General features: G+C 50.8%; 1 protein-coding gene and 1 long non-coding RNA gene across 2 annotated transcripts in view; one reads left to right on the forward strand and one right to left on the reverse strand.

Moving 5' to 3' along the window:
* Taf4 (TATA-box binding protein associated factor 4) overlaps positions 1 to 12,907 on the reverse strand; it is a 74,855-nt gene extending 61,948 nt beyond the window's left edge. The window contains exon 1 of the mRNA XM_059262059.1: positions 11,630 to 12,907. Within this exon, the coding sequence (XP_059118042.1) occupies positions 11,630 to 12,872 (1,243 nt within the window). The 5' untranslated portion in view covers positions 12,873 to 12,907. The remainder of the gene's footprint in view (positions 1 to 11,629) is intronic.
* Positions 12,908 to 13,045: 138 nt separating this feature from the next.
* Positions 13,046 to 15,243, forward strand: LOC131908787 (uncharacterized). The gene is made up of 2 exons (XR_009378664.1): positions 13,046 to 13,458; positions 13,686 to 15,243. It is a non-coding gene; the product is annotated as an uncharacterized LOC131908787 (long non-coding RNA).
* The last annotated feature ends 8,474 nt before the right edge of the window (positions 15,244 to 23,717 follow it).

Raw genomic sequence — 23,717 nt, forward strand, 5'->3', positions numbered from 1 at the left:
CTCAGAGCTACACATTTGAGATCCAAAAGCACATACCTCATGCCCTATATGGCTTCTCACGCTAATTAAACGTTTCCTAAACACCAGCCATCAACCTTTAGCCAAGCCACACCACATCTTAAAGAGACTGAATCACACCTGGGACATCTCAGTCACATGGGGCGCCACACCAGATGCTGAGGGTGTAAGAGTGCATGGGTGCTCTTGCTCAGCAGACAACACCACAGCAAGACCAGTATTGAGCCAACAGGAAGCCCCAGTAGTGTGGGCTTGCTTGAGCAATACACATTTGGGGACAGTACCCCACAGGGACTCTGCTCAGCTGGGCCTCTTAGCCCAGAGTGACAAACAGACCCAGTGACAGTGAAAGAAGTGCGAAGCTCTGCCGTGGGAAAAGGTCTTGACTGTCACCCACAAAGCTGATAGGAAGGCCAGGCTGACCTCTGGGGTCAGGCTGCCCAGAGAGTCTAACTTTTACTCCAAAGGCAGCAGAGAACTCTCAGAGCTTCCTCATGGACCAGGCACCTGACAGAGGAAGGGCACCTTATGCTCAAAGAGCAACTAAAGGGCTGCACCAACAGTGGAGAGGGAGACACAAGGGGGAACCACGGACACCTGTAATCGCACACTGTCACCAGGCCTGGAACTGCACCTGCCAAGGCTGCTGCACAATCACCTACCGGTGCAGAGGCAGCTATAAACCAGGACATCAACAAAGCAGGCCGCCTAAAAGAGACTGTTAAAAGTCGCAGCAAGAGCTCCAGGTGTCAAGAGAACTAGAGGAAGATGACGGCGCAGTGTGAGTGACCCTCATCCCCATCACCCTGGAAGTGCTGCCTGTGACAAGTCTGCACATCAGCAGGTACAACGCTGTTCACAGAAACCACCATGACAAGTGGGGCCAGCCTGTCTATGCCAACACCAGGACACCTTTTTTGTCTTTTTCAGGCCCATGCCAGGGAATGAAACCAGGGCCTTGCACACGAGAGGCAAAGGCCCAAAACCTGTCCTAGCCCTCTTTTTGCTTTGCATTTTTCAGTCAGGGTCTCATCCTGAACCGCATGCTACAGCTCAGACTGGCCCTGAACTTGTGATCCTTCCACATCAGCCTTCCAAGTAGTTGGGATTACAGACTGTGCCACCAGGCCTGCTCCAAGTGCATTTCTGTCACCTGAGAATGGTGTTCATACATGTCCCAGTACTACATGTGTTTCATGCACAACAGATGCACATCATGATCACATGTAGACAAGAAGAGGTAGAACCCTTCTTTCTCAGGGTGGTCTTCCCAGCCCAGGAACCAGGTCTGGGATAAGAAAGTCATAGGACAATGATGCCAGGATTCTGGGGGCATCATGCTGGAAGCTAGGGTTCTCAGAACCATGATGCCGAGATAGCATTGACCCCAACCAAGCCTCAGGGACCCCACAGAGCTGAGTGTGGTCTACAAAGCATCCCCAAAATCAAAGAGATGGCCATCTCCTCTCTTCAGCTCTGGGTGAAGACCCTCAAAGCGCTCCCAGACAGTGATTTACAAACATTGTGGCAACAGAGCCATATCATAGGATCCAGGAGGGAAAAGTTAAACTACGTCCTGTCCTAGAGCCAGTTAAAGACTGGTGGTAAGGCCACTGCACCAGGAGACAGAGGTCAGAGGCCAGAGGCCAGAAGCCAAGAGATGCCTGGAACCATACGGAATGAGCTCCTGGTGAGGAACTCCCTACTGCTCCTCCTCACAGGACCAGAGCCTTACCAAAGGCTCACACACTAAAGCTTCACACACACCCTATGAACAAGTCCCTCAGTGCTAAATTCATCCTGAAGTGGCACCAAAGTGGCTCCACCCACTTGTCAGAAGCTGCAGAGAAAACTCTGTGGAGTGAACTGTATGGAATGCAACTGACAAAGTGCTTCAGGGATGAGAGGATAGAGTCTATTAGTAAACTGCTCTCCAGTCCTTACAGAGCTCTGCTCCTCACATGCAGCCCTTCCACCTCCAACACAAGCGAATCTAAAGTTGATGCTGAACCTTACCACACCATTCCTCTTGCCTGCTTAGCCACACCCAAGGACCTGCTCCTTGTCCCTCAAACCTCCCTTTCCCTCCCCATTGCACAGGTTGACTCCCCAACATTCTTTGCAGTTAGAAACTGCCAATTACCAAATTTTCCCAGCTAGAAGAATTAGACAAAGAGAACTGTGTCACTTCTGGGACAAGATCTATGGACTAGGGGAAGCCTCTGCCCACTGCCTGTTGCCCTTCCAGCCGGCAGGGCTATGATAACTTACAGCACAGGCACTGGCCAGGGAGCACCAGCAATAGGTAGGAGCTGCAAGGTGGAGCAGAACTCAAGGAGCTCAAATCAAAAAAACCTTGTGGAACAGAGCCCACCAGGGCCCTCACAGAATGACACAAGTCAAAGCCACAGAACACACTCTCAGTCTGCACCAAACAGGCTCCCTGACCCCTTAGGCACAGTGAGCCCTTCCCCCAAGCAGACGCAGACATTACTGTGTGCTCCCTATAGAAGCCCGCTTCTTGCACACACATGTGTAAAACATACAAGCAGACTTCAGAGTAAGCCATACGCAGGCCCCCAAGAGCTGCCAGCACAATGAAGTACCAAGTCTCCTTGAAGTGGCCATTGGTCCCTGGCAGACCGTTTTCCTGCTTACTCACTAACAATCTTCACAGTGGGAAGATTGCTATTATGGGACTTTCAAGGCTCAGAGTCAGGCCACAGACTCAAAGTCTACACAACAGCACACAGCATGGAGGCTGAGGCAACAGACACACCTGGCAGCGTGGCTGGGCCTGAGCCCCACGTACAGTATTACAGAGCCCAGTCACGGGGACAATCACCAAGCACTGGTGCCCATACCAAACTAGGTCCCAGCATGGTGGCTACACTATGTCTTCTTTCCTGAGGGTTGGTGGTTCTTCACTCCTGCTAGCAGGCCTTCCTCCAAGACACTCCCAGGCTTGAGGGACTCCACAGCCCATTCCAGGAGCAGGCCATTGCCTCCAGGTGGAGGGCATGCCTGGAAGGAGGAGCCCACAGCTCTTCCAGCCATGACCATAAGGGCCATCAAATACTCTGATTTTCAAATCCTTACCCTCATCCTGGGTTCTTGCTTTATTACTATCCAATGTCCCCACCTAGAAATAACACATCAAACCCACACCCCAAGCCCTGCACACTCCACCCAGAGGGCATACACCAGAGCATGGCCCCCATATCAGACTTACTGAAAAGGCCTCCTAACTAATCCCCAGAGTTGAGGCCATGAGCAAGCCCCATTAATGTCCACATCATACCACCCCCCTGCCCTGCCTCTGCCCCAACCCCCAGCACCTCTGTATTCCACAGCTCACAGACACAAAAGTGACCACAAACTCAATTTTGATTCTGTCACTGCCCTGCATAAACCCTCAATGGCTGGCTCCCAGGTGAGAAAAACCTCAATCCCCAGACCAAACTAACAGCCTCACCTCCTACTACCCCTCTCGCCACACCCCTGCCCCACAGTCTTTCCTTGGACAGACTATGTATGCCTGGCCCTTCTCTTGACTCAGGCTTCTCAGGAAGGGCCCCCTGCCTAACATCCCCCCGTCCCTCGGTCATAGGCACCCATCACAGCCAGAAATATCTTCTGAAATTCCTGTCAACTACCTGGCCCCACACAGGAGCCATGCCAGAAGAGCAGGGATCTGTAGCTGTGAGACTCCAAGGTAGGCCCTTGGCATCCAGCTCAGCATACTCTCTACTCCTCATGTATTTTTAAATGCAGTTCTGCAAAGTGAGCCATAAGTAAAATCACACAGACTGCCCCGGCACCATCCACACTAACAAGACCCATACCAGTTGAGTCAGAGACATACCATCAAAGCACAACTATGTAAGTCTTATATGATGTTACTGGTTCCCAAGAAGTTGTATTTTGACAATGATTATAAAAGTGTAAACTGCCCTGGCCCCCTGCAAAGCATTTTGTATCAAGACCTAGAAGATGTTCAACCCATGAGATGCTCAGGTGTATGTAAAGACCTCCAAGGGTGGGCAAGGGGACTTCAGCACAGGGTCTTCACAGACTGAGTGCAGGGCCAGGACAGCACAGAAAACAGGCAGGGCAAGGCTAGCCATACATACACTCAGCAGGGTCAGGGGAAAGCTCTAACTTTATGAAAATCAGAAATACCAAAAGAAAAGGCAGAAATGGTCAGCCCTGACAGCAAAGTCTGGGCAAGGGGCAATGGCAAGAGACTTCATTTTCTCCCCATTACTTTCAAAACTTCCTATAGTAAATACAAAACTACAGTCCGAAAAAGGCTGGAAAATACTAGTGACCCTCCAACGTCACACTGGGGGAAACAAACAGCCAGATATGGTGATACACACCCATCACCACAGCACTTGGAAGGCTAAAGCAAGAAGACGGCACGCTCCCAGACAGCCTGGGCTACATGGAGAGACCCTGTCAAAAAGATAAAGTCAGCCAGGACAGCTTTCCTTTAAACACCTTTCAAATAACTGCCACACTGCTGAGGAGCCAGGACTCTGTATCATTTCACAGGGTTCATCTGGGCACTAACTGGGCTCACCCTGGGACTGCTGAACTTCCTCTCTGGAAGGCCTACCTGTGGATTATAGGAACAACCATGAAGTCAGGCCTTCCCTGCGGCTGGAGGATAACTCAGTTGGTGAGTGTTTGTTGCACACGGTGAGGATCTGAGTCAAGCTCTAGTACCCACATAAAAGCCAGCTGCACACACTTGTAAGCCTGGCACTAGATAGCATTGGCAGGAGGGTTCAGGGGTTTGCCGGCCAACCAATCCACCCTACTTGCTGAGTTCTAGTCAGGACTTGAGAAACGCCTCCCAAGCATGACCTCTGGCCTCTACACCCAGGTATGAGAATGCAAGCGCACACACATACATACATACACACAGTGGGGACGGGTTAATTTAAAAGCAAGGGGCTGGGGAGATGGTTCAGTCAGTAAAATGCTTGCTGTGCAAACACAAAGACCTGCGTTCAATCCAAAGCACTCCAGTACAAACTGGCATGGCAGCTCCAGCTGTATTCCCAGAGCTGGTGAGGAGAACCCCTGAGCTTTGCTGGTCTGCCAGTCTGGCCAAATAAGCAAGCTCTAGGTTCAGTGAGAAACCTTGCCCTTTTTGGGGGAGGGGGACATATAAACATGCAAACATTAACAAGTATACACAGAGGGGAAAAAAAGACTCCTGAGCCATTGCCCTGATGTATTTTACCACAGAAAGCAAAAGAACTGGGCTCTCTTTCCCTCCCTCCTTCGGCATCTGTGAAAGACCTCTAACCAAGGACCTGCCAGCACCTTCTCCAAAATGTTCAGCCAGATCAAGAGACCTCAACCTCTGCCTTCTGGCTGCTCTGGGCCACATCCCCCAGCTTTAGCCCTGCAGGATGATGCTCTAGGCAGCAGCCCTCAAAAGGGCTCAGCTCTTCAGGCTGCTTGTCCACTCAGCATCAACTTAGACCTCGGACCCTCAAACCCCTTCAGAGAAGAAGTCCCTCCGAAGCAGTGATTCCAAGACCCAAGGTCATCCACACCACCCACCGGCTGGATGTTGCAGGTGCGCTACTCCCTTCAAAAGTCTGGTGGCCCGCACTTGAGAGGCAGACGCAGGCAGATCTCTGTGAGTCCGAGGCAAGCAAGTTCCAGGACAGCCAGAGCTACACAGAGAAAGCTTGTCTCAAAAACAAACAAAAGTCTAGGAACCAAAGAAACCAGTTAAGTACTATCCTCAGAGCCACCCTACCACACACAGAGAAAGACACACACACACACACACACACACACACACACACACACACACAAGCATTCCCTCAAAAACCACAGGAAGGGGTTATAGAGATGGTTCAGCGAGTAAAGGCACTTGCTATGCTAAAAAACCCCGCGTTTGATCCCCAAAACGCACAGCAAGGTGGGAAGGACAGATATGACTCCATACACTATTATCTGTTCTTCACGTATGTGCTGATATATTGTGGTGATATATTGTGTACCCTAATAAAATTTACCTGACGATCAGAGAACAGAACAAGCCACTAGATTAAACATGGAGACCAGGCAGTGGTGGCACACACCTTTAATCCTAGCACTCGGGAGGCAGAGCTCCATCTGGATATCTGTGAGTTCAAAGCCACCCTGGACTACATGAGATTGGCTCAGTCTAGGAGAGAAAACAGAGCCAGGCAGTGGTGGCACACACCTTTAATCCTAGTACTGGGAAGTGATGGCTGGGCGGAGAAAGGAACTTTAAAGGGGTGGGAGACAGGAACTTTAAAGGCTTTTCGGCAGAAGCATCCCTTTTAGCTAGAGGCTTTTTCAGGCTGAGAAGTCCTAGAGGTAAGACGTGGTTTGTTCCTTTATCTCTCTGATCTTTCAGCATATACCCCAATATTTGGCTCTGGGTTTTTGCTTTTTGTTTTTATTAAAAGACCATTTAGCAATTTGTATTACAGTAGCACATGCACCCACACATACCATGATACACACACAATAGTAACATTTTTAAAGCTTCAGGAAAGAAAAAGTTCTTCCTAGCTTCACAGACTCTCAGAGTGGCAAAAGGGCCCAAGCTCCCAGCAGCTCCTCCTGTCCAAGGTTCCTACCAGACTTGAGCATGGAGCAAGTAGCAGGGCTGCATCTAGCTCTGTGGCCCCCATATAGCAACAACAAGGTGCTTGGGCCAGCAGAGTGACCAAAGAACAGGGCAGGGGTGGATGCTGGGCAGGATCCTAACTGGGCAATCTTATCGCCTACAGATTAAGCTTTAAATCCTTGGTGCAAATAAATATTCAAAAGAATGTAAAAACCAAAACTTTCACAGCCGTACCATAAAATATAAAACGTCTAATTCTTAGACACAACCTTGCAGTGCCTGACCTGTCTTGCAGGAGCAACCTTGCCAAGCAACATGCTCTAAGAGAACTGGCCAAACTGCACTCACACCAACACCCAGGGAACCCTGGCCCTAGCAGCGGGTACAAAGCTGTCAGCTCCACAGTACCCAGACCTTCTATGAAAAGGCCCACCCTCCCATTTTCTTAACTTAATTTTGTAGTTTTATTGCCAGCAAAGGCCTGACTAAAGGACTGCCAACGAGAGTCGTGAACAGCCACTGCATCCCAGGCCAGGCAAGCAGAGGTTCATGGAGAGAAGCAAAGCTGCTTCTTCAAACTCCACAAACTGCCTCAAACCTCAGTCAGGCAGTTTCTACAGAGCTTTACATCTTTGCTTCAACATTGCAAAAACAACTATTATGATTTGATCAACTCAGATATAACCTGCTATTTATAAAAGCTGTTTCCAAATTTATAACATAACTGGAGGAAAGTGCACATTTAACACAGAGGCAGACTTTGAAAGCATCCCCAGAGCACCCTGACTTCCATTTTTCACCTCAAAGGTGTTAAAGTCCCACTACCCCACACTAAGCCACTCCATTCAGGGCAGAGTAAGGTGGGCATGCTTCTGATCCAGTGGCATCTCTGGTGCAACTGTGAAGAGGTTGAAGAGGCAACTTCCCCCAGCATTCCCAGTGGCCCGGCTTCCTTCAGGATCATTCACACCTACCCAGGCCAGGAGTTCCTTTTCCTAGCAGTCCTAGAATACAGGGCTCTGCCTACAAGTGGCAGGGCAAGACCTGGAAAAGAATAAGCCAAGTATGGTGGCATACAGCAGTATCCAGGCAGCTGGGACAGAAGGACCTCAAGTTCCAGGCCAACATGCATTGTAGAATGAGTCCCAGACAATCTAGTGAGAGACCCTGTCTCATGAAAACCAAAAACAAAGAGTTGGTAAGATGGGTTATCCCCAAGCTCAGAGCCTTCTCCTAAATATAGCATGAAGTGTTAGAGACCACCATCCTAAGTGTTCACAGGCCCCTGTAGATGCCCATCATCCATCCCATTACCACACTGCCCAAAGATGACAATGGCAGGCCAGTAGTGAATTGGACAGCGGAGGAGACACACACCCCTAGTCTTCCAAGGTGCACAGAGGAGCTGCCTGAGTGCTTCCTGAAGCACAGCTGCTCCACACTATCTTCATGGTTACCAAAATGTCCCTCCTCCTCCTCCTCCTCCTCCTCCTCTTCCTCCTCCTCCTCCTCCTCTTCCTCCTCCTCCTCCTCCTCTTTCCCCAGCTCCTCCAGCAAACTAGGTTTGGCCTAAAACAAACCCCCTGGTGAGATCCTCTACAGGTAGCATGTGGATAAGTGGGTGGTGGCCACCCCAGCATGGTCCACCAGTGATAATGACTGAGAGCAAGACAGCTCTGCCCCAAACTTCTTGTCCACCTGGATAAGAATTTTCACTCGAATAAAACTAACCTTAAAAAGACTTTGCTACTTCTACAGCATCATCCTTGAAACAAGGAAAGGATCAGGGAACCAGGTATAAAGAACAGCTGTGTCCATGTCTCATCCTCATAGAATTTCCTCTTCACAAAGCAGTCAACTCACTTTAGTCAGACAAACTGAGGATCCATAAGACAAAGAGCAACTGTGACCTCAAGTAAGAAAAGCTAAAATTCCAAGAATGTCCCTTTTGGTTGCTGCTACCAAAGTCGGCATCTAGTACCCCAGTCCCGTAACTCCATGGGCAGCTCTCCACCCTCCGTGAGAGCCTGAGAATCAGCCCATCAATTCAGGAAAGCTCAAGTGCAGGCAGCCAGCAGCAGGCTTCCCCTTCTCCACTAACCAACAACCCACCACGTGTGGGAACCAGCACCCGACACCTGTCCTTGCCAGAGCCACGGCATCCAGGCCAATGGAAGGAATGTTCTCTCCTGGACCAAGAACTCATGCTTTGGCCAAGTTCTAGAGCAACCTGAGAGCAAATTCAATAGGAAGGTACAATGAACAGACACACACAAAGGAAAAATGCTAATTTGCCATGTCAAAAAATAGCCTGCAGGACAGCATCCTCGACCCAGATCTTTCACAGACAGCAAAGCACACACTAACTCTGAGGTCCTCTCACCAAACTGTAATCACACTGTGACTTGCCTCTATCACTCCTGAGGTGTGCACCAGCCAACCAGCACTCTTGGGAGTTCTCTAAACCTCTCTCACTATGCATCAAGCTTAGACTCTGGCATCGGCAAACAAGCAAACCACAACCACAGTAACATTCCAGTCCCTTTACAAACCCATTCTGACAAGGAAGGTCGGGCCTCAGTGTATTAAAAACAAGTTCAACATACTCATTAGAAGTTCCTGCTGAAGCAGGCATTGGTGGCACATGCCTTTCATCCCAGCACTGGGGAGGCAGTGACAGGCAATCTCCGTGAGTTCAAGGTGAGATCCAGGACAGCCACCAAAACTACACAGAGAAACCCTGTCTCGAAAATCCAAAAAGAAGAAGAAGGAGGAGAAGGAAGAGGAGGAGGAAGAGGAGGAGGAGGAGGAAGAAGAGGAAGAAGAAGTAGTAGTTCCTGCTGAACTGTGAAGATGAAACTTGACCTCAAAGACCTCAGGTTGACACCTGCGTCCCTCCCCTCTCCCAGCATGACCTCTATCAAGAGGGCACTGGGAGGGACTCAGCCCCTTTCACACTCCATTCAACTGCCAATGGCATGCTATTCCACTTGACACCTATGTGCAGCTTTGAACCCTGCCCTCCCACCTCTCTCCACTTCACCATGTAAGGCTGCTATTGTCTAAAAAGGAGCTTTACTATAACTTAATTTCACTTTTCTGAATATATTTTATTATGAAAGATGTCAATGCAGAAGGAACATCAGTTAGGAAAAGTTCTGATCACTCAGTTGCAGGACTAAACTAGAATGTTTACATCCTCTAACTGTGGCTCCCTGTCCTGTTTAGAGAGAACTTGGCTTCCTAGCACTGGTGGTAGTTTTAACCACCAAACATTAGTTTAGCTTTGGATGTTTTTAAACTAAGGGTAATCAATCAGCATTCCTTATCAAAAGATCAACAGAAGCCAGAGGGTGCAGAAGATAGGTATGAGCCTTCTCTTTTCCGGAAAGCATGCAGCAACTCTGAAGCCGAGCTCTGGGTGTTTGCCACCCAGGTGTCAACAGGCGCCATCACTCTCCAACACAAGCATGGGGACTGATGCAGAGCACGCGGAGAAGTGTAAATAATGGGCACGGTTACATTTTTCCCCCAAGGAATTACCTTCTGCTCAAACACACCAACCCTGAACCTGACCTGGAAGAAACCAAGGCAGTTGTGATGGACAAAGCAGCAAATAAATGCCCTTTTCAAATAACATCTTTCTTCTCCCAGGGAGAAGGACTTCACTTATACAGCACTCAAAAGCAAAGGAATCAGGGTAAGCCAAGATAGCTATGGAAGGATGCCATGGGCACCTGACCATGCCAGCTTTCCTGATAAAAGGATAGCGTGGGGACATCCTTGCCATGGGGAAGGCACTGTTGAAGGACCCCTGGAAAGGACTCCTATACAAAGATACAAAGTACTATGGCATTTCGCATAATGGATTACAACCACAAACTGCCTCTTAAACTATAAACATCAGCCATATTTTCCACCCAAAGGTCAGAATGAACATTATGAACAAGACCCTCATTCACACACCCTGTAGCAAACCCCAAATGTGTGGCAAGGGACAGCTGAAGCTCCAGGTCCTATGTCAGAGCTATTCCTCAAGAGCATGGGAGCCCCTGCAACCTCAGAAACACTTCGAGGTCCCATATCTCTGTGGACCTGTGATGAGCCTTCCTGATCCTCACAGACTTCCACAGCAAAACTCCATTCTGAAGACGCTGCACCTCTTTCAAAGTGACCCAAAGCACTTTTCACGAAGCAGGAGAGGACACAGCGGCAGCGGCGGCGGCATGTTTTCTAATTCTCTACTACTGCCACCGCGGCGGGCGGCGCTGCTACTACCGCTGCACATGTCACTGTGTAACACAGGAGGAGCGCTCAGGGCTCGCTTCGCTCCAGCCCAGGGTTCAGTGGGAACACTCCTGCAGAGGACTCCCAAACAAAAGCAGTCTGCAAGCTGGGCCGGGAGCCACTCATCGAACCCATGGGGCCCACAGAGCCAGAGTGTATGGAACCTGCAAACGCTGAGACAGTTTCTGTGCCTGAGCGCCCACATCACCATGATCGGCAGCATCTGCAGACCCCTGCGCATTGAGCGTCCTGCTGACCTCCAGGGATGGCAACAACAAAAGCACCCAGAGCCGGGTTATAACCACTAATCCACTCTCTGCTCCTAGCATGGAGTCCCCAGCCAGCCTCCCTGGCAGCAAGGGAAGCCAGTGCCTTCCACGCAGACTTCATCCGCCTGCCCGGGAGGAATTCGCCCTCTCGACCTCACCTGAGGGAGGAGAGAGAGGGGTCCCGCTGGCACACGGTGGTAGCCCATGGCACCCCCGAGGAAACGGGGAAGCAGAGTTCCCCGAGGGCTTTGGGCACTCCAGCACTGGGATGCCTTCAAGACTGGCAGGTCACCTGGGCAGAGGCCGCCCCTCGGCCTCGCAAGCCAGCCGGCTAGGGCACGGCCCCAGGACGCAGCCCAGAACTTCCTGGAACGACTGGGCCGCCCGATGCACCCGCCCTCGCCTCCCGCCGCGCGCTGCCACTCACCTGGGGGCAGCTGGAAGTTCTGGATGTTGGTCGGGTTCTGCGGCGGCTGCGGCAGGCGCGGGGCCAGTACGGTGGGCGTCAGCGTGGCCCGGATAGCGCCGGTGGTGGCCGCCGGCGTCCGAGGCAGACTGGGGGTCGCCGCGGCCGCGCCCTTTGCCAGCCCCGCGGGGGTCCCGGGCGCAGGCACCGGCAGCGCGCCCGGCATGGCAGGCCCGAGCAGCACGCCACCCGCCGCGCCCCCGCCCGCGACCCCCGCCGCCGCCGCCGCCGCCGCCGCCGCTGCCGCCGGCCCGGTCCCGGGCACGGGCTTGGGCGCCTCGGTCTTGGCCCCCAGCGCGCCCGCGCCCGGCTGGCCCAGCCCCGCGGCGCCCCCGGAGGCCGCGGCGGGGGCAGGAGCGGCCCCGTTCTGCGCGGCAGCGGCGGCAGCGGCGGCGGCGGCGGCGGGTGACACGGGGGGCGCGGGCGCGGCGGGGTGCCCAGGCGGCCGGGCTGGCGCGGCGGGCGCTGGGGGCGCGGGCGGCGGGGGCGCGGCGGGCGCGGGCGCGGCGGGCGGCGAGGGCGCGGCGGGCGCGGGCGCGGGGGCCGCCTGGATGACAGAGCCGGCGGCGGGCGGCGGCGCGGGCCCGTTGTTGACCGGGCTGACAGCAGGTGCGGCGTGCGGCGCGGTGGGCGGCGCGGCGCTCCCATTCAAAGTTTGCGCGGCGCCGGGGCCGGGCGGGCCAGGCGGGCCGGGTTTGGAGGCGCCGGGGCCGGCGGGCGGGGCGGCGGTGGCGGGATCGGGCCCCGCGGCGGCGGCGGCGGCGGCGGCGGTGGCGGCGGCGGCGGCGGCCGGGCAGGGCCCCGCGCTGGCCTCGGGCGGCGGCCTCAGCTTGGCGGGCGCCGGCGCGGGCCCTGCGGGGACAAGCAAGCGGCGCGGTGAGCTGGAGCCCGGGTGCCGCGGGCCCCCACCCGCCGGCCGCGCTCTACCTGCGGGGGGCGGCTCCGGCGCCGCTGCGGGCGCGCCCTCGGCGGAGGCGGCCGGCCCTGCGCCCGCGGCTCCGGCCGGGCTGCCGCTCACAACATGGTTCCCGAGCGCGCCGGCGGCCGCGGCCCGCAGCTCGGGCGTGCGCGGCGCGAGGTGGTGGTGGTGGGCCGCGCTGGCCGCCAGCTGCGACTCGAGCGAGCCCACCAGATCGCTCACCACTTTCTCGTCCACCTCGCTGTTGAAGAAGACCTCGTCCAGCAGATCCGAGCCCGCCGCCATCTTTCCTCCTCGCCGCCGCCGCCGCCGCCGCTCGGCCGAGCGCGCCTGGGCAGGAGGAGGTTCCAGCGGGGCGCGGGGCGGGCGGGGGGCGGTGCGCGGGGCGGGCGGGGGCGCGGCGCGCGGGGCGGGGGAGGGGCGGCGCACTGCGCAGGCGCAGCGGCACGCACCGCCCCCGCCCGCGCCCCTCTGGCCTCTGATTGGCTACGGCTGGCTCTTAAAAGACGCGGCCAATGGCTGCGAGCGCCAGAGGCCGGGGAGCAGGCGAGCAGCTGGGTGTCGGTCGGCTTCTCCGGCCGGGGTGGGAATGGCTACCGGGCCCGGACAGCAAGCAGCGGCCAAGTGCCCGGGTGGGTCGCGGCGGGCGGCTGCGGGGCTCGCCCTTTGTCTGCGCCGTTCCAAAATGGCTGCGGCCAGGGCGGGCGGGCGGGCGGCGGCAGCGGCGCGGTGCTCCCGAGGCCCGGGCGACCGGTCAGCGAGGAGCAGGAGTCCTGGCACGAAGGCGCTTTCGGGGCGGCTAGAGGTGTGCGGAGGACGCCGCGGGCGCGAGGGTCTGCTCCTCTGACTTATGGCCGTGGGTACGAGGACGGTGAGCACCCCGGGCGAAGCTGGACATCCGGAAGCAGATTTGTTCTGTATTTACTTTTTTGGGGGGCAGGGGATAATAAATCCTCTCAACTGATGTTTGCGAGCACTTTGTGGGAGTATTTTAGTTATCATTTCACCCCTTTCTTTCTGGGTGTTTGGGTTTTTTAACCAGAAGGTCGTGTTATGAGACGTTTCCAAGGGTTTCTTCTTTCCATTTTTTTTGAAAAGGCCGAGAAACAAATTCCAGACGGCAAAGCTCCTTGTTGGAACCTCGCTGTAACCTCTCAGGGTCATCGCCACTTCTGAGGAGACCTGCCACAGTCAGCGCAGATCCAGCACTGTGGATGAAGGGTTTGACGTGGCAAATGATTTTTTTTTTTTCTTTCCTGCCTTAAAAGAGACTCTTTCACCAGTACACACCTGTAATCCCAGCTCTTGGAAGATGAAGGACAAGGAATTCAACCTGTGTTATATGTTTATTTGAAGGCCAGCCTGGGGCCTCATGAGGCCCTATTTCTGAAAGGTGGGGTGAGGACTCTTCTCTGAAAAGCAGAATATGGCTGAGCCCATGTGCTGATCCTGTCCTAATCTCAAACTAAATGGCTTATTAATAACTATAGTACAAACCCCTCCCCTCCTCGCCCCACCTCACCTCTTCTCTAAGCATCAATGTACCTAAGGAACTGTGCACACTGAAGCCCAAGAACGGGGCACCCACATGCAAAAAGTGTGTTGGGGAAGCCTAACAGAAATTCTGTTCTAAACATTGGCCCCCAGGTTGGGAAAGCCCGTAAAAAGAGGCCAACAATAAGGAAACAGGTTAAGTGCTACAAGCCAGTGTGGGCTTGTGTGCCCTCTCCAAGGAGTACCTGAGCTTGGCTTTGGCTTGGCACCAGAGCAGAAGTTTAAAGTTGTAAATGAGACCTAAGAGTCTTCTTGTGGCACAGGAGAGCATACTCAGGGCCAATAGCATGCTCGGTGGGTGCAGTACTACTGAGCGACATGCTCTCAGCCCCAAATCGGAATTTTTAAATGTTGATGACTGGTTGGAAGATTTTAAAGTACATCAAACCATCAGCAGGCTCTTTCTAGTCCCGCTGGTGTGTTGGTTAATAGGAACCGCCAGCTAGGTGAACAGCAATCTGTACCCCAAAACCCTTAGATGAGAAGGGAGCAAAACAATGGATGCCTATAAAAAAAAGTCTGGAGCTCCCACCAAGGGCCTGTGTGACTGGCACTTCCATCGCCACAACCCCTACACTGCATGTCCATTACTGCCACAGTTCTAAGCTCTTTCTTGAGGGTAAGCACGGTGATCTCCATAGAGCAGTGGCTTCTGCCCCTCTGAGGCCCACCAGGACTTCTCTGTGTGGTCCCAAATCTCTTCAAGATGGACTCAGCCTCCTACTGTGCCTAAGCATCTGCTGGTAGCACAGCCCCTGGGCTGCACCTAAGTTGCAGATATAGGGTTAAGGTGCCCACAACACCTTAATTCTTTGCTGAAGGGTCCAATGCTAGAGCCACAGCTCAGGCGGCTGTTTTCCAGAGCACTGCCCCTAAGACTGAAGTGAATGGAGGTAAAAATCATGTGTCTGCTCCCCGCCTCCAAATATATATGCAAGGGGCAGAAGACACTGTCAGCCTCTTAACCCTTGTCACTCTGGAGACTAAAGGACAACTGTTCTTTCAGTGTCTCCATTGACACATTGCCAGAGGCCATTACAACTTGTGTAGCCTTAAAAGAGAAATGGAAGATTCATTAAGACAAATAAAATGATAAAACACATTTAGTTGGAGGTGTGGGGCTCAATTTGTAGAGTTTGTGAGTGGCATGCACAAACCCTGGGTTTCATCCTTAGCACTTCATAAACTAGGTGTGGTAGTACATACTTGTAATCTCAGCACTTGAGCAGTGGAAACAGGAATCACAAATTCAAGGTCAGACTCTGCCGTTCAGAAAGCTCTGGCCAGCCTTGGCTACCTGAGACCTTGTTTTTAGCTTTTTGTTTTTTCAAGACAGTGTTTATCTTGGTAGCCCTAGCTGTTGTGGAACTCAGATCTGCCTGCCTCTGCCTCCCAAGTGCTGGAATTAAAGGTGCATGCAACCACCACTCAGTGAGACCTTGTTTTTAAAAAAAATAAAAAGAAACCACCATGCTTAAATGTGGAAGAATGTGACTAGTGAGTGACAGAATAGGAATCAGCACACCATGATACTAATGAACAGGGATATTGGTATAAAAAGGCAGATTCCCAAGCCAGTAGCTTTTTAAACCTTTTAAATATATTTCCAACCAAAGTAGAGACATTCAGTTAAATATGAGACTAAATAACCAAAAGCTACCATGTCTGTACTGTTCTAGCTGTGAACAGCACTGTGTCACCCATGCTTTTACTGTCTGCCTGAAATCCTTGCCATAAGATGGGCGTGTGTGTGTGTGTGTGTGTGTGTGTGTGTGTGTGGTGTGGTGTGACTGCAGGGACATGCGTGTAGAGGCAGAGGACAACTTTTGGGAGTCGGGGTCTCTCTACCATACATAGGTCCCAGATAACAAATTCATATCAGGCTAATATGGCAAGTACTTTTACCTGCTTAGCCATCTCACCAGCCCCATAAGATGTTTAAAAAAAAAAAAAGGCACAGCAGAGGGCTAAGGAGATGGCTCAGTTGGTAAAGTTATAAGGATATGAGTTAGATCCCAGCATCCACATGAAAAGGCTGAGTGTAGCAGCATGCTTCTGTAATCCTAGCTATGGGGAGGTAGAGACCACAATATTCCTGGGTCTCACTGGCCCAGATAGTGTAGTGAAATACCCTGTCTCAAAAAAATAATGATTGAAGCCAGGCAGTGGTGGTGCACATCTTTAATCCCAGCACTTGAGAGGCAAAGGCAGGTGGATCTCTAAGTTCGAGGCCAGCCTGGTCTACAGAGTAAGTTCCAGGACAGGCTCCAAAGCTACACAGAGAAACCCTGTCTTGAAAAAAATAAATAGCCGGGCGGTGGTGGCGCACGCCTTTAATCCCAGCACTCGGGAGGCAGAGGCAGGCGGATCTCTGTGAGTTCGAGGCCAGCCTGGGCTACCAAGTGAGTTCCAGGAAAGGTGCAAAGCTACACAGAGAAACCCTGTCTCGAAAAACCAAAAAAAAAAAAAAAGAAAGAAAAGAAAAAAGAAAAAAATAAATAAATAATGATTGAGGAACACACCTGCATATCTGACGTTGACCTCTAACCTCCATGAATATACACAAACACACAGAGAGAGCTAGATGCCAGCTGGAGGCCTCTAGCTGGTTCCCTCTTTCTGGGTGACTTTATCAAGCCAGCCTATCCTTGGTTGTGCAAATTCAAAGGGATGTGCCCCTCCAATAGATCCACAGCCAGGGAACTGGATCCTGACCACAAACAGCTGTGTAGCAGGTGCATGTGTTTCTCAGTGTATGCCTGAACAACAGACATATTATCCTATGGTTCTAAAGACAGAAGGCTAAAATTTGGCATGGGTAGGGTTGTATTCCTGGGACCTAGAGAGGATGGGCCTTCCTTGCTACTTCCAGCTACTGTTGGCTCCGAGGCATCCTCGCCTTGTGGTGGCATCAGTCATCTCTGGCCTCACCTAGCTGTGGTCTCTCTATAGTTTTAAGACAGTGTCCTGTGTTGCCCTGCTAGCCTTGTGCCTGGGCTCATTCAATCCTTATCAGCCTTTCACATAGCTGGCACCTCTCATCTTAGAATGACACCAGCCCCAGGACTTGGACCTACCTACATCCAAGATGATTTTGAAAGGTCTTTAACCCATTACATCTGCAAAGGTTTCTCCTCCAATATGTTCACTTGTGTTCTGGGTGGATCTGAACTGGGGGAAGGGTCATTATTTAGCCCCCTACACCAGTGCATCCATATAAGGAGATAAAGCCTTGAAAAAGCCGGATGCACTTATTGGCCTGTCCATCTCTCGTGCCTTGACAGAACCTGAGGCAGCTGGAGTAGGACACCAGCTTGAAGGCTTGAAGCGTCTGAAACAGTTCTCTCCCCGCCCTGCCTGCCCTTGTCTAGACTCCTTTGCATAGGACCAGATTGGGTGGCCAGCAGGCTCAGGACTGATGCATTGAGTGCTCTCTATGAGGCAGGGAGGGAGCTGAAGTTAGACGCTAAGTCCGTGGCCTGGGTCTCAATCTTGGTGAGGTCAGAGAGCCAAGTGCTGGGCCCTGAAGTTGCTGGGCACTGGCAGCACTGTTCTCATGCTGAGGTCAGCTGTCCTTCTGTCCACGTCACACACAGATGGACATCATGGGTCTGATACCTGGCCCTGCCCTCCCTTTGAAACTGACCCAGGTCTCCAGAGCCAGCTGTCTGCAGAACTCTAGAATGACTCATGGACAGCAGTCTCTTGGCTGACTCCCACAAAAGACTAACTATAGCTGTGTGACCGGGTTTATAGTTCAGCTCAGAGGAGCTTACTCAGAGTGTGTGAGGGAGCCCAGCCTGGCAGCATGCCTGCAACAGCCCTCCTCAGAGTCTCCACCTCCCTTGAGTGCCACAGCATCAGCCTTACTTCCCAGGGAACAGCCAACAATATCTCCTCATCCTGGAAGACACGGTGTTGCTCTGATCCATCAGGTGGCTCCTTAGGGTTTCTCATAGGGGTTAATTCCTGATTCAACTTCCCCGTCATTCAGCTCACATGTCCAGTTTATAAAAGCCAGACTCAATTTGGAACAGGGTATAGCGGTATACACATGTAATCCCAGCACTTCAGAGGTGAGGGCAGAGATTGACAACCAAACCTCAACTCAGGTCCCTGAAAACGTCATGCCATTACATATTGAATAATCACATGTTAAAGGCTTAATGGCCTACATGGCAATATTGGGGAGTGCCAAGAACTATTGAGATGCTTAGGTCACTAGGGATGCACCCTAAAAAGGGTGGGCCCTGGCACTGTATTCTTGTTAGTTGCTTTTCTCCTTCCTGGGACAGAATGCCTGACGAAAGAGCCTAAGTGAAGAAACACTGATTCTGGCTCCTGTTTTCAGGGATACGGTCCGGCATGGGAGAGAAGGTGTGGCAGAAGAGCAGCCCATGGCTTTCAGTAGCAGGAGCCTGAGACTGTTTGTTCACATCTGGGAGTATCAGAAAACCCACAAGACAGGAAGCAGGGCCTGACTGCCATACTTCAAGGCCCATCCTCTGAGCATGCCACCTCATCGAGCTAGATTCCACCTCCTAAAGGTGCCACAACCTCCCAAAACAGCACCAGCTGGGGACCAAGTATTCAAATGGTTGACCACTTAGAATGTGAAATGCAAGCTGGGCAGAGGTGGCACATGCCTTTAATCCCAGCACTCAGGAGGCAGAGGCATGTTTAGTTCAAGGCCAGCCTGGTCTACACAGTGAGTTCCAGGACATTAAGAGCTACACAAAGAAACCCTGTCTTGAAAAAAAAAAAAAAAAGAATGTGGCCAGGCGGTGGTGGCGCACGCCTTTAATCCCAGCACTCGGGAGGCAGAGGCAGGCGGATCTCTGTAAGTTCGAGGCCAGCCTGGGCTACCAAGTGAGTTCCAGGAAAGGCGCAAAGCTACACAGAGAAACCCTGTCTCGAAAAACTAAAAAAAAAAAAAAAAAAAAAAAAAAAAAAGAATGTGAAATTACCCCACTACATGGGCTACATAAGACTATTTCAAAAACAAAAATACTTCAAAAATATTTTGTTGTGCCTGTGTGTATATGACATAAGTGAGGAATACATGCCTGCTACAGCATGTGTGCCAGCAAGGGGACATGTGGAGTCGGCTCTCCTTTCACCTTCATGTGGGTCCCAAGGATTGAATTGAGCTCAGTCCCCCATGCTTACATGGAAAGTACCTTTACCCACTGAGCCATTTTACAAAGGTTGACACAGGAAGATGGTGAGTTTGAAGCTAGCCTGGGCTATTAGAAAAATAAAATAACACCATTTATATAAGAGTAACAAAAACAAATGCCTCAGGGCTGGAGAGTTGCCTCAGTGGTTGAGAGCACTGGCTGCTCTTGCAAAGAACCTGGGTTCAATGTTCAGCACTCAAGTGGTGTCTCACAACCACCTATAAGTCCTGATCCAAAGGATTCAACATGCTTTTAGCTTCTGTGGGCACCAGGCATGTACATGGTACAGAGACATACATGTTGTAGAATATTTCTTTAAGGTGTGTTACTTTTGTTTATGTTATGCATTTGTTAAACTCTGTGAAACTGTGTTACTGTGCCTGTCTAAGACACTTGATGGTCTAATAAAGAACTGAATGGCCAACAGCAAGGGGGAGAGAGAGAGGCAGGGCTGGCAGGCAGAGAGAATAAATGGAAGGAGAAATATAAACAGAGGAGAGATAAAGAAGCAGCCAGAGAAGGAGAAGGACTCCAGGGCCAGTCACCCAGCTACACAACAAGCCACAGAGTAAGAGTAAGATTTACAGAAGTAAGAGAATGGGAAAAGCCCAGAGGCAAAAGGTAGATGGGATAAGTTAAGGAAAGCTGGCTAGAAACTAAGCCAAGCTAAGGCTGGGCATTCATAATTAAGAATTAGCCTCTGTGTGTGATTTATTTGGGAACTGGGTAGCAGGCCCCCCAAAAGAGTAAAAAAAAAAAAAAAAAAAAAACCCAACAACACATACGTACAGATAGTCACACATAAAATAAAAACAAATACCTCAATATGAAACTAATGAAAACACAAGACCCGTAATCAGATAACTGTGAGACAGAATTGAGACAAGTTGAGGAAGAGCCAGGGAGATGGCATGGTGAATAAAAAGTGCTACTGCGCAGGCTTGGGGACTAGAATTCAGGTCCCCAGGGCCTGTGTAAAAGCCAGGCAGGTGTGGCAACCACCTGTAATCCCAGCACTCAGGAGGTTAACCAGACCAGCTGGAGTGGCTGAGCTCTGGGTTCCTCGAGACACCCTGCCTCAGTGGGTAAAGTGGGAAGCAACAGAGGAAAACATGAGACATCAACTTCAGGCCTGCACACACACGCACACATTTGCACTGCACACACACACACACACACACACACACACACACACACATTTGCACTGCACACACGCACACATTTGTACTGCACACACGCACACATTTGTACTGCACACACATGCACACATTTGCACTGCACACACACACACACATTTGCACTGCACACACGCACACATTTGTACTGCACACACGCACACATTTGTACTGCACACACATACACACATTTGCACTGCACACATTTGCACTGCACACATTTGCACTGCACACACATGCACACGTTTGCACTGCACACACACGTACACATTTGCACTGCACACAGAAGAGATACCTAGAGGAACATACCAAATTACAGAATGAGAAGTCTTGACTTTGTAAAAAATCTCATTTCTCCTCAGTATCAGCTACAGACTTGGTACAAAATTAAGTTTAAACCCCAAGTGTTGGGTTTTTTTTCAATCATTGATCACAAAAGTTGACAAGCTGGCTTGTGTTTCTCATATGTCAAAACTAACTCTTCCTTGAGTCACACCTCAAACTCTGGGCAAAATTATAGAGCAATGTTTGCCTGGCGCTCCAGAGCATGATCTCAGGTGCAGGTTCTTGAAAGGAGCCAACACAGGAAGAAGGAAAGGTGCCAAGTGAGTCCCTAAGGTCAAAGCATCGTCCAGGCTGTGTGGGCAGAAAAAAAACACTAAAGGGACCTGAAGTCTTTCTGGCCCAAAGAGCTGGATGTCAGGAAGGTACAGGGCATCCTAGAAAAGAAAAAGCTTGAGAAGGGGAGATCAGAGTTGGGCTTTGGAGTGCTGCATCCTTCTCCAGTAGAACTCTGAGCCATGTACTGGGCAGATTCCAAACAGCATAGCTAAGAATGAGACAACTGGAGGGAGACATGAAGAGCTGTCCAAGTGACAGATGGGCAGTTAGGTCTCAGTCCCCCAAGTCAGTCATCCACTAACAAAACTCAACACTGTTAATAGAAGAGAATCCCACGTTGTACAAACTGTCACAATGTCTAGGATAGAACCCCAAAAGAACAGCATCAAAATAATATTATCCTAAGGCCAAACAGCGGTGGTGCACACCTTTAATCCCAGCACTCAGAAGGCAGAGACAAGTGGACCTCTGAGCTTGAGGCCAGCCTGGTCTACAGAGTGAGTTCCAGGGCAGCCAGGACTATGTAGAAAAACCCTGTCTCAGATAGATGGATAGATAGATAGATAGATAGATAGATAGATAGATAGATAGATAGATGGATGGATGGATGGATGGATGGATGGATGGATGGATGGATGGATGGATGGATAGATAGATAAATAAATAAATAAATAAATAAATAAATAAATAAATAAATAAATATCCGTCCTCAGGAAAAGTCAGGTGGAAGGCTCACAGAGCAGCTGCGGGCTGTGGAAACGGCTCAAGCGGTAAAATGTTTGCCTTGCAAGCACGAGGGCCAGAGTTTGACCCCAGCAACCATGTTTAAAAAGATTAAAGTATAAAAACATAAACTAGACATAGTGGTATACGCCTTTCATCCCAGCACCCAGAGACAAAGGTAGATGTATCACTATGCGTTTGAGGCCAGCCTGGTCTACATAGTTAAATTTTATCTCAAAATAAATAATTTTTTTTTTTTTTTTTTTTTTTTTGGTTTTTTCGAGACAGGGTTTCTCTGTGTAGCTTTGCGCCTTTCCTGGAACTCACTTGGTAGCCCAGGCTGGCCTCGAACTCACAGAGATCCACCTGGCTCTGCCTCCCGAGTGCTGGGATTAAAGGCGTGCGCCACCACCGCCCGGCTAATTTTTTAATTATTAAAAAAAAAAAAAACCAATTTGTAATCCAGTGCTGGGGAATTGGAGACAGGCAGACCCTTGGGACTCACAGGCCAGTCAGCCTAGCTTAATGTTTTCTAGATGAGTGAAAAGACTCTGCCTTAGGAAAAAAACGTCAGAAAGAGCTCAGTAGGTAAGGGTGCAAGCTCAAGAGCCTGGGTTCAGATCCTAGCACCCATGTAGAAGCCAGGCACTGCCCCGTGCACACCTGCGGCTGCAGAGCTGCGAGGGGCATGGATGAGGAGACAGTGAGGGCTTGATGCTGCCAGACTAGCTCCAGACTGTCCAGATTAGTGACAGATCCCATCCCAAACAGGAAGTCCTCCTCTGGCCTCTGCACATCTGCACATACAAATGTGCATATCACATACAAACATGCATGCACACAAAAGCAAAGAAATTGTCCTGAAAAATGCCCTGAAGTTGTCCTCTGGCCTGCATATGTATATACACACACATGTGAACATGCGCCCCTACACACATATACACACATTTTTAAAAAAATATTTTTAAAAGGTAGACAGTACCTGAGGAACACCTGAGGTTGTCCCCTGGCCATCACAGACACCTGCACACATATGAAATTAAATTCACAACATAACTAGAAACTATAAGTATATATTCTGGAACTGAGACAGAGAAAACTCAGTGAATGGGCCAAGTATTGATAGAACTCATCTAATCTGAGAAGAAGAGCTGAGGAAGAGTGGGGCAGTGTGACAATGCTTTGCTGGAATTACAAAGAGAGAAGGGGGACTAGGAAAAAGCCCTGGAAGGAATAGTGGCCAGAATTCTTCTTAGTGAGAGATACATATATTTTTACAGAGTTCTCTTAACTCTCACAAAAACAAACTCAAGGAAACTGGAGTTAGCTGCAATGCGATCAAATATACACCTGGTCCTGGCAAGTGCCGGGCCAGCCAGGGCTGCGCAGTGAGGCCTGTCTCAAAAGAACAAAAATAGGATGTTGAAAAGATGCCTGTCAACCAATTTCAGTACATATATCAGACCCTTTTAAGAACGAGAGTAAGACTGGAGAGATGGCTCGGAGGTTAAGAGGTCCTGAATTCAATTCCAAGCAACCACATGATGGCTCACAACCATCTGAAATGACATCTGGTGCCCTCTTCTGGCCTGCAGTCATATATGCTGTATACATAATAAATAAATCTTAAAAAAAAAAAAAAAAAAAGAATGAGAGTAGCCAGGCATGGTGGCGCACGCCTTTAATCCCAGTACTCAGGATGCAGAGGCAGGTGGATCTCTGTGAGTTCAAGGCCAGCCTGGTCTACAGTCAGGGCTACGCAGAGAAACTCTGTCTCAAAAATAAATAATAATAAATAATAAAAATAAATAAATAATAATAATAACAATAATGAGAGCAAAGCTGGACCTGCTGGCACAGGCCTGTAACCCCAGCTA

The sequence above is a fragment of the Peromyscus eremicus genome, chromosome 4 (genome assembly GCF_949786415.1).
Source record: "Peromyscus eremicus chromosome 4, PerEre_H2_v1, whole genome shotgun sequence".
Taxonomy (NCBI): domain Eukaryota; kingdom Metazoa; phylum Chordata; class Mammalia; order Rodentia; family Cricetidae; genus Peromyscus; species Peromyscus eremicus.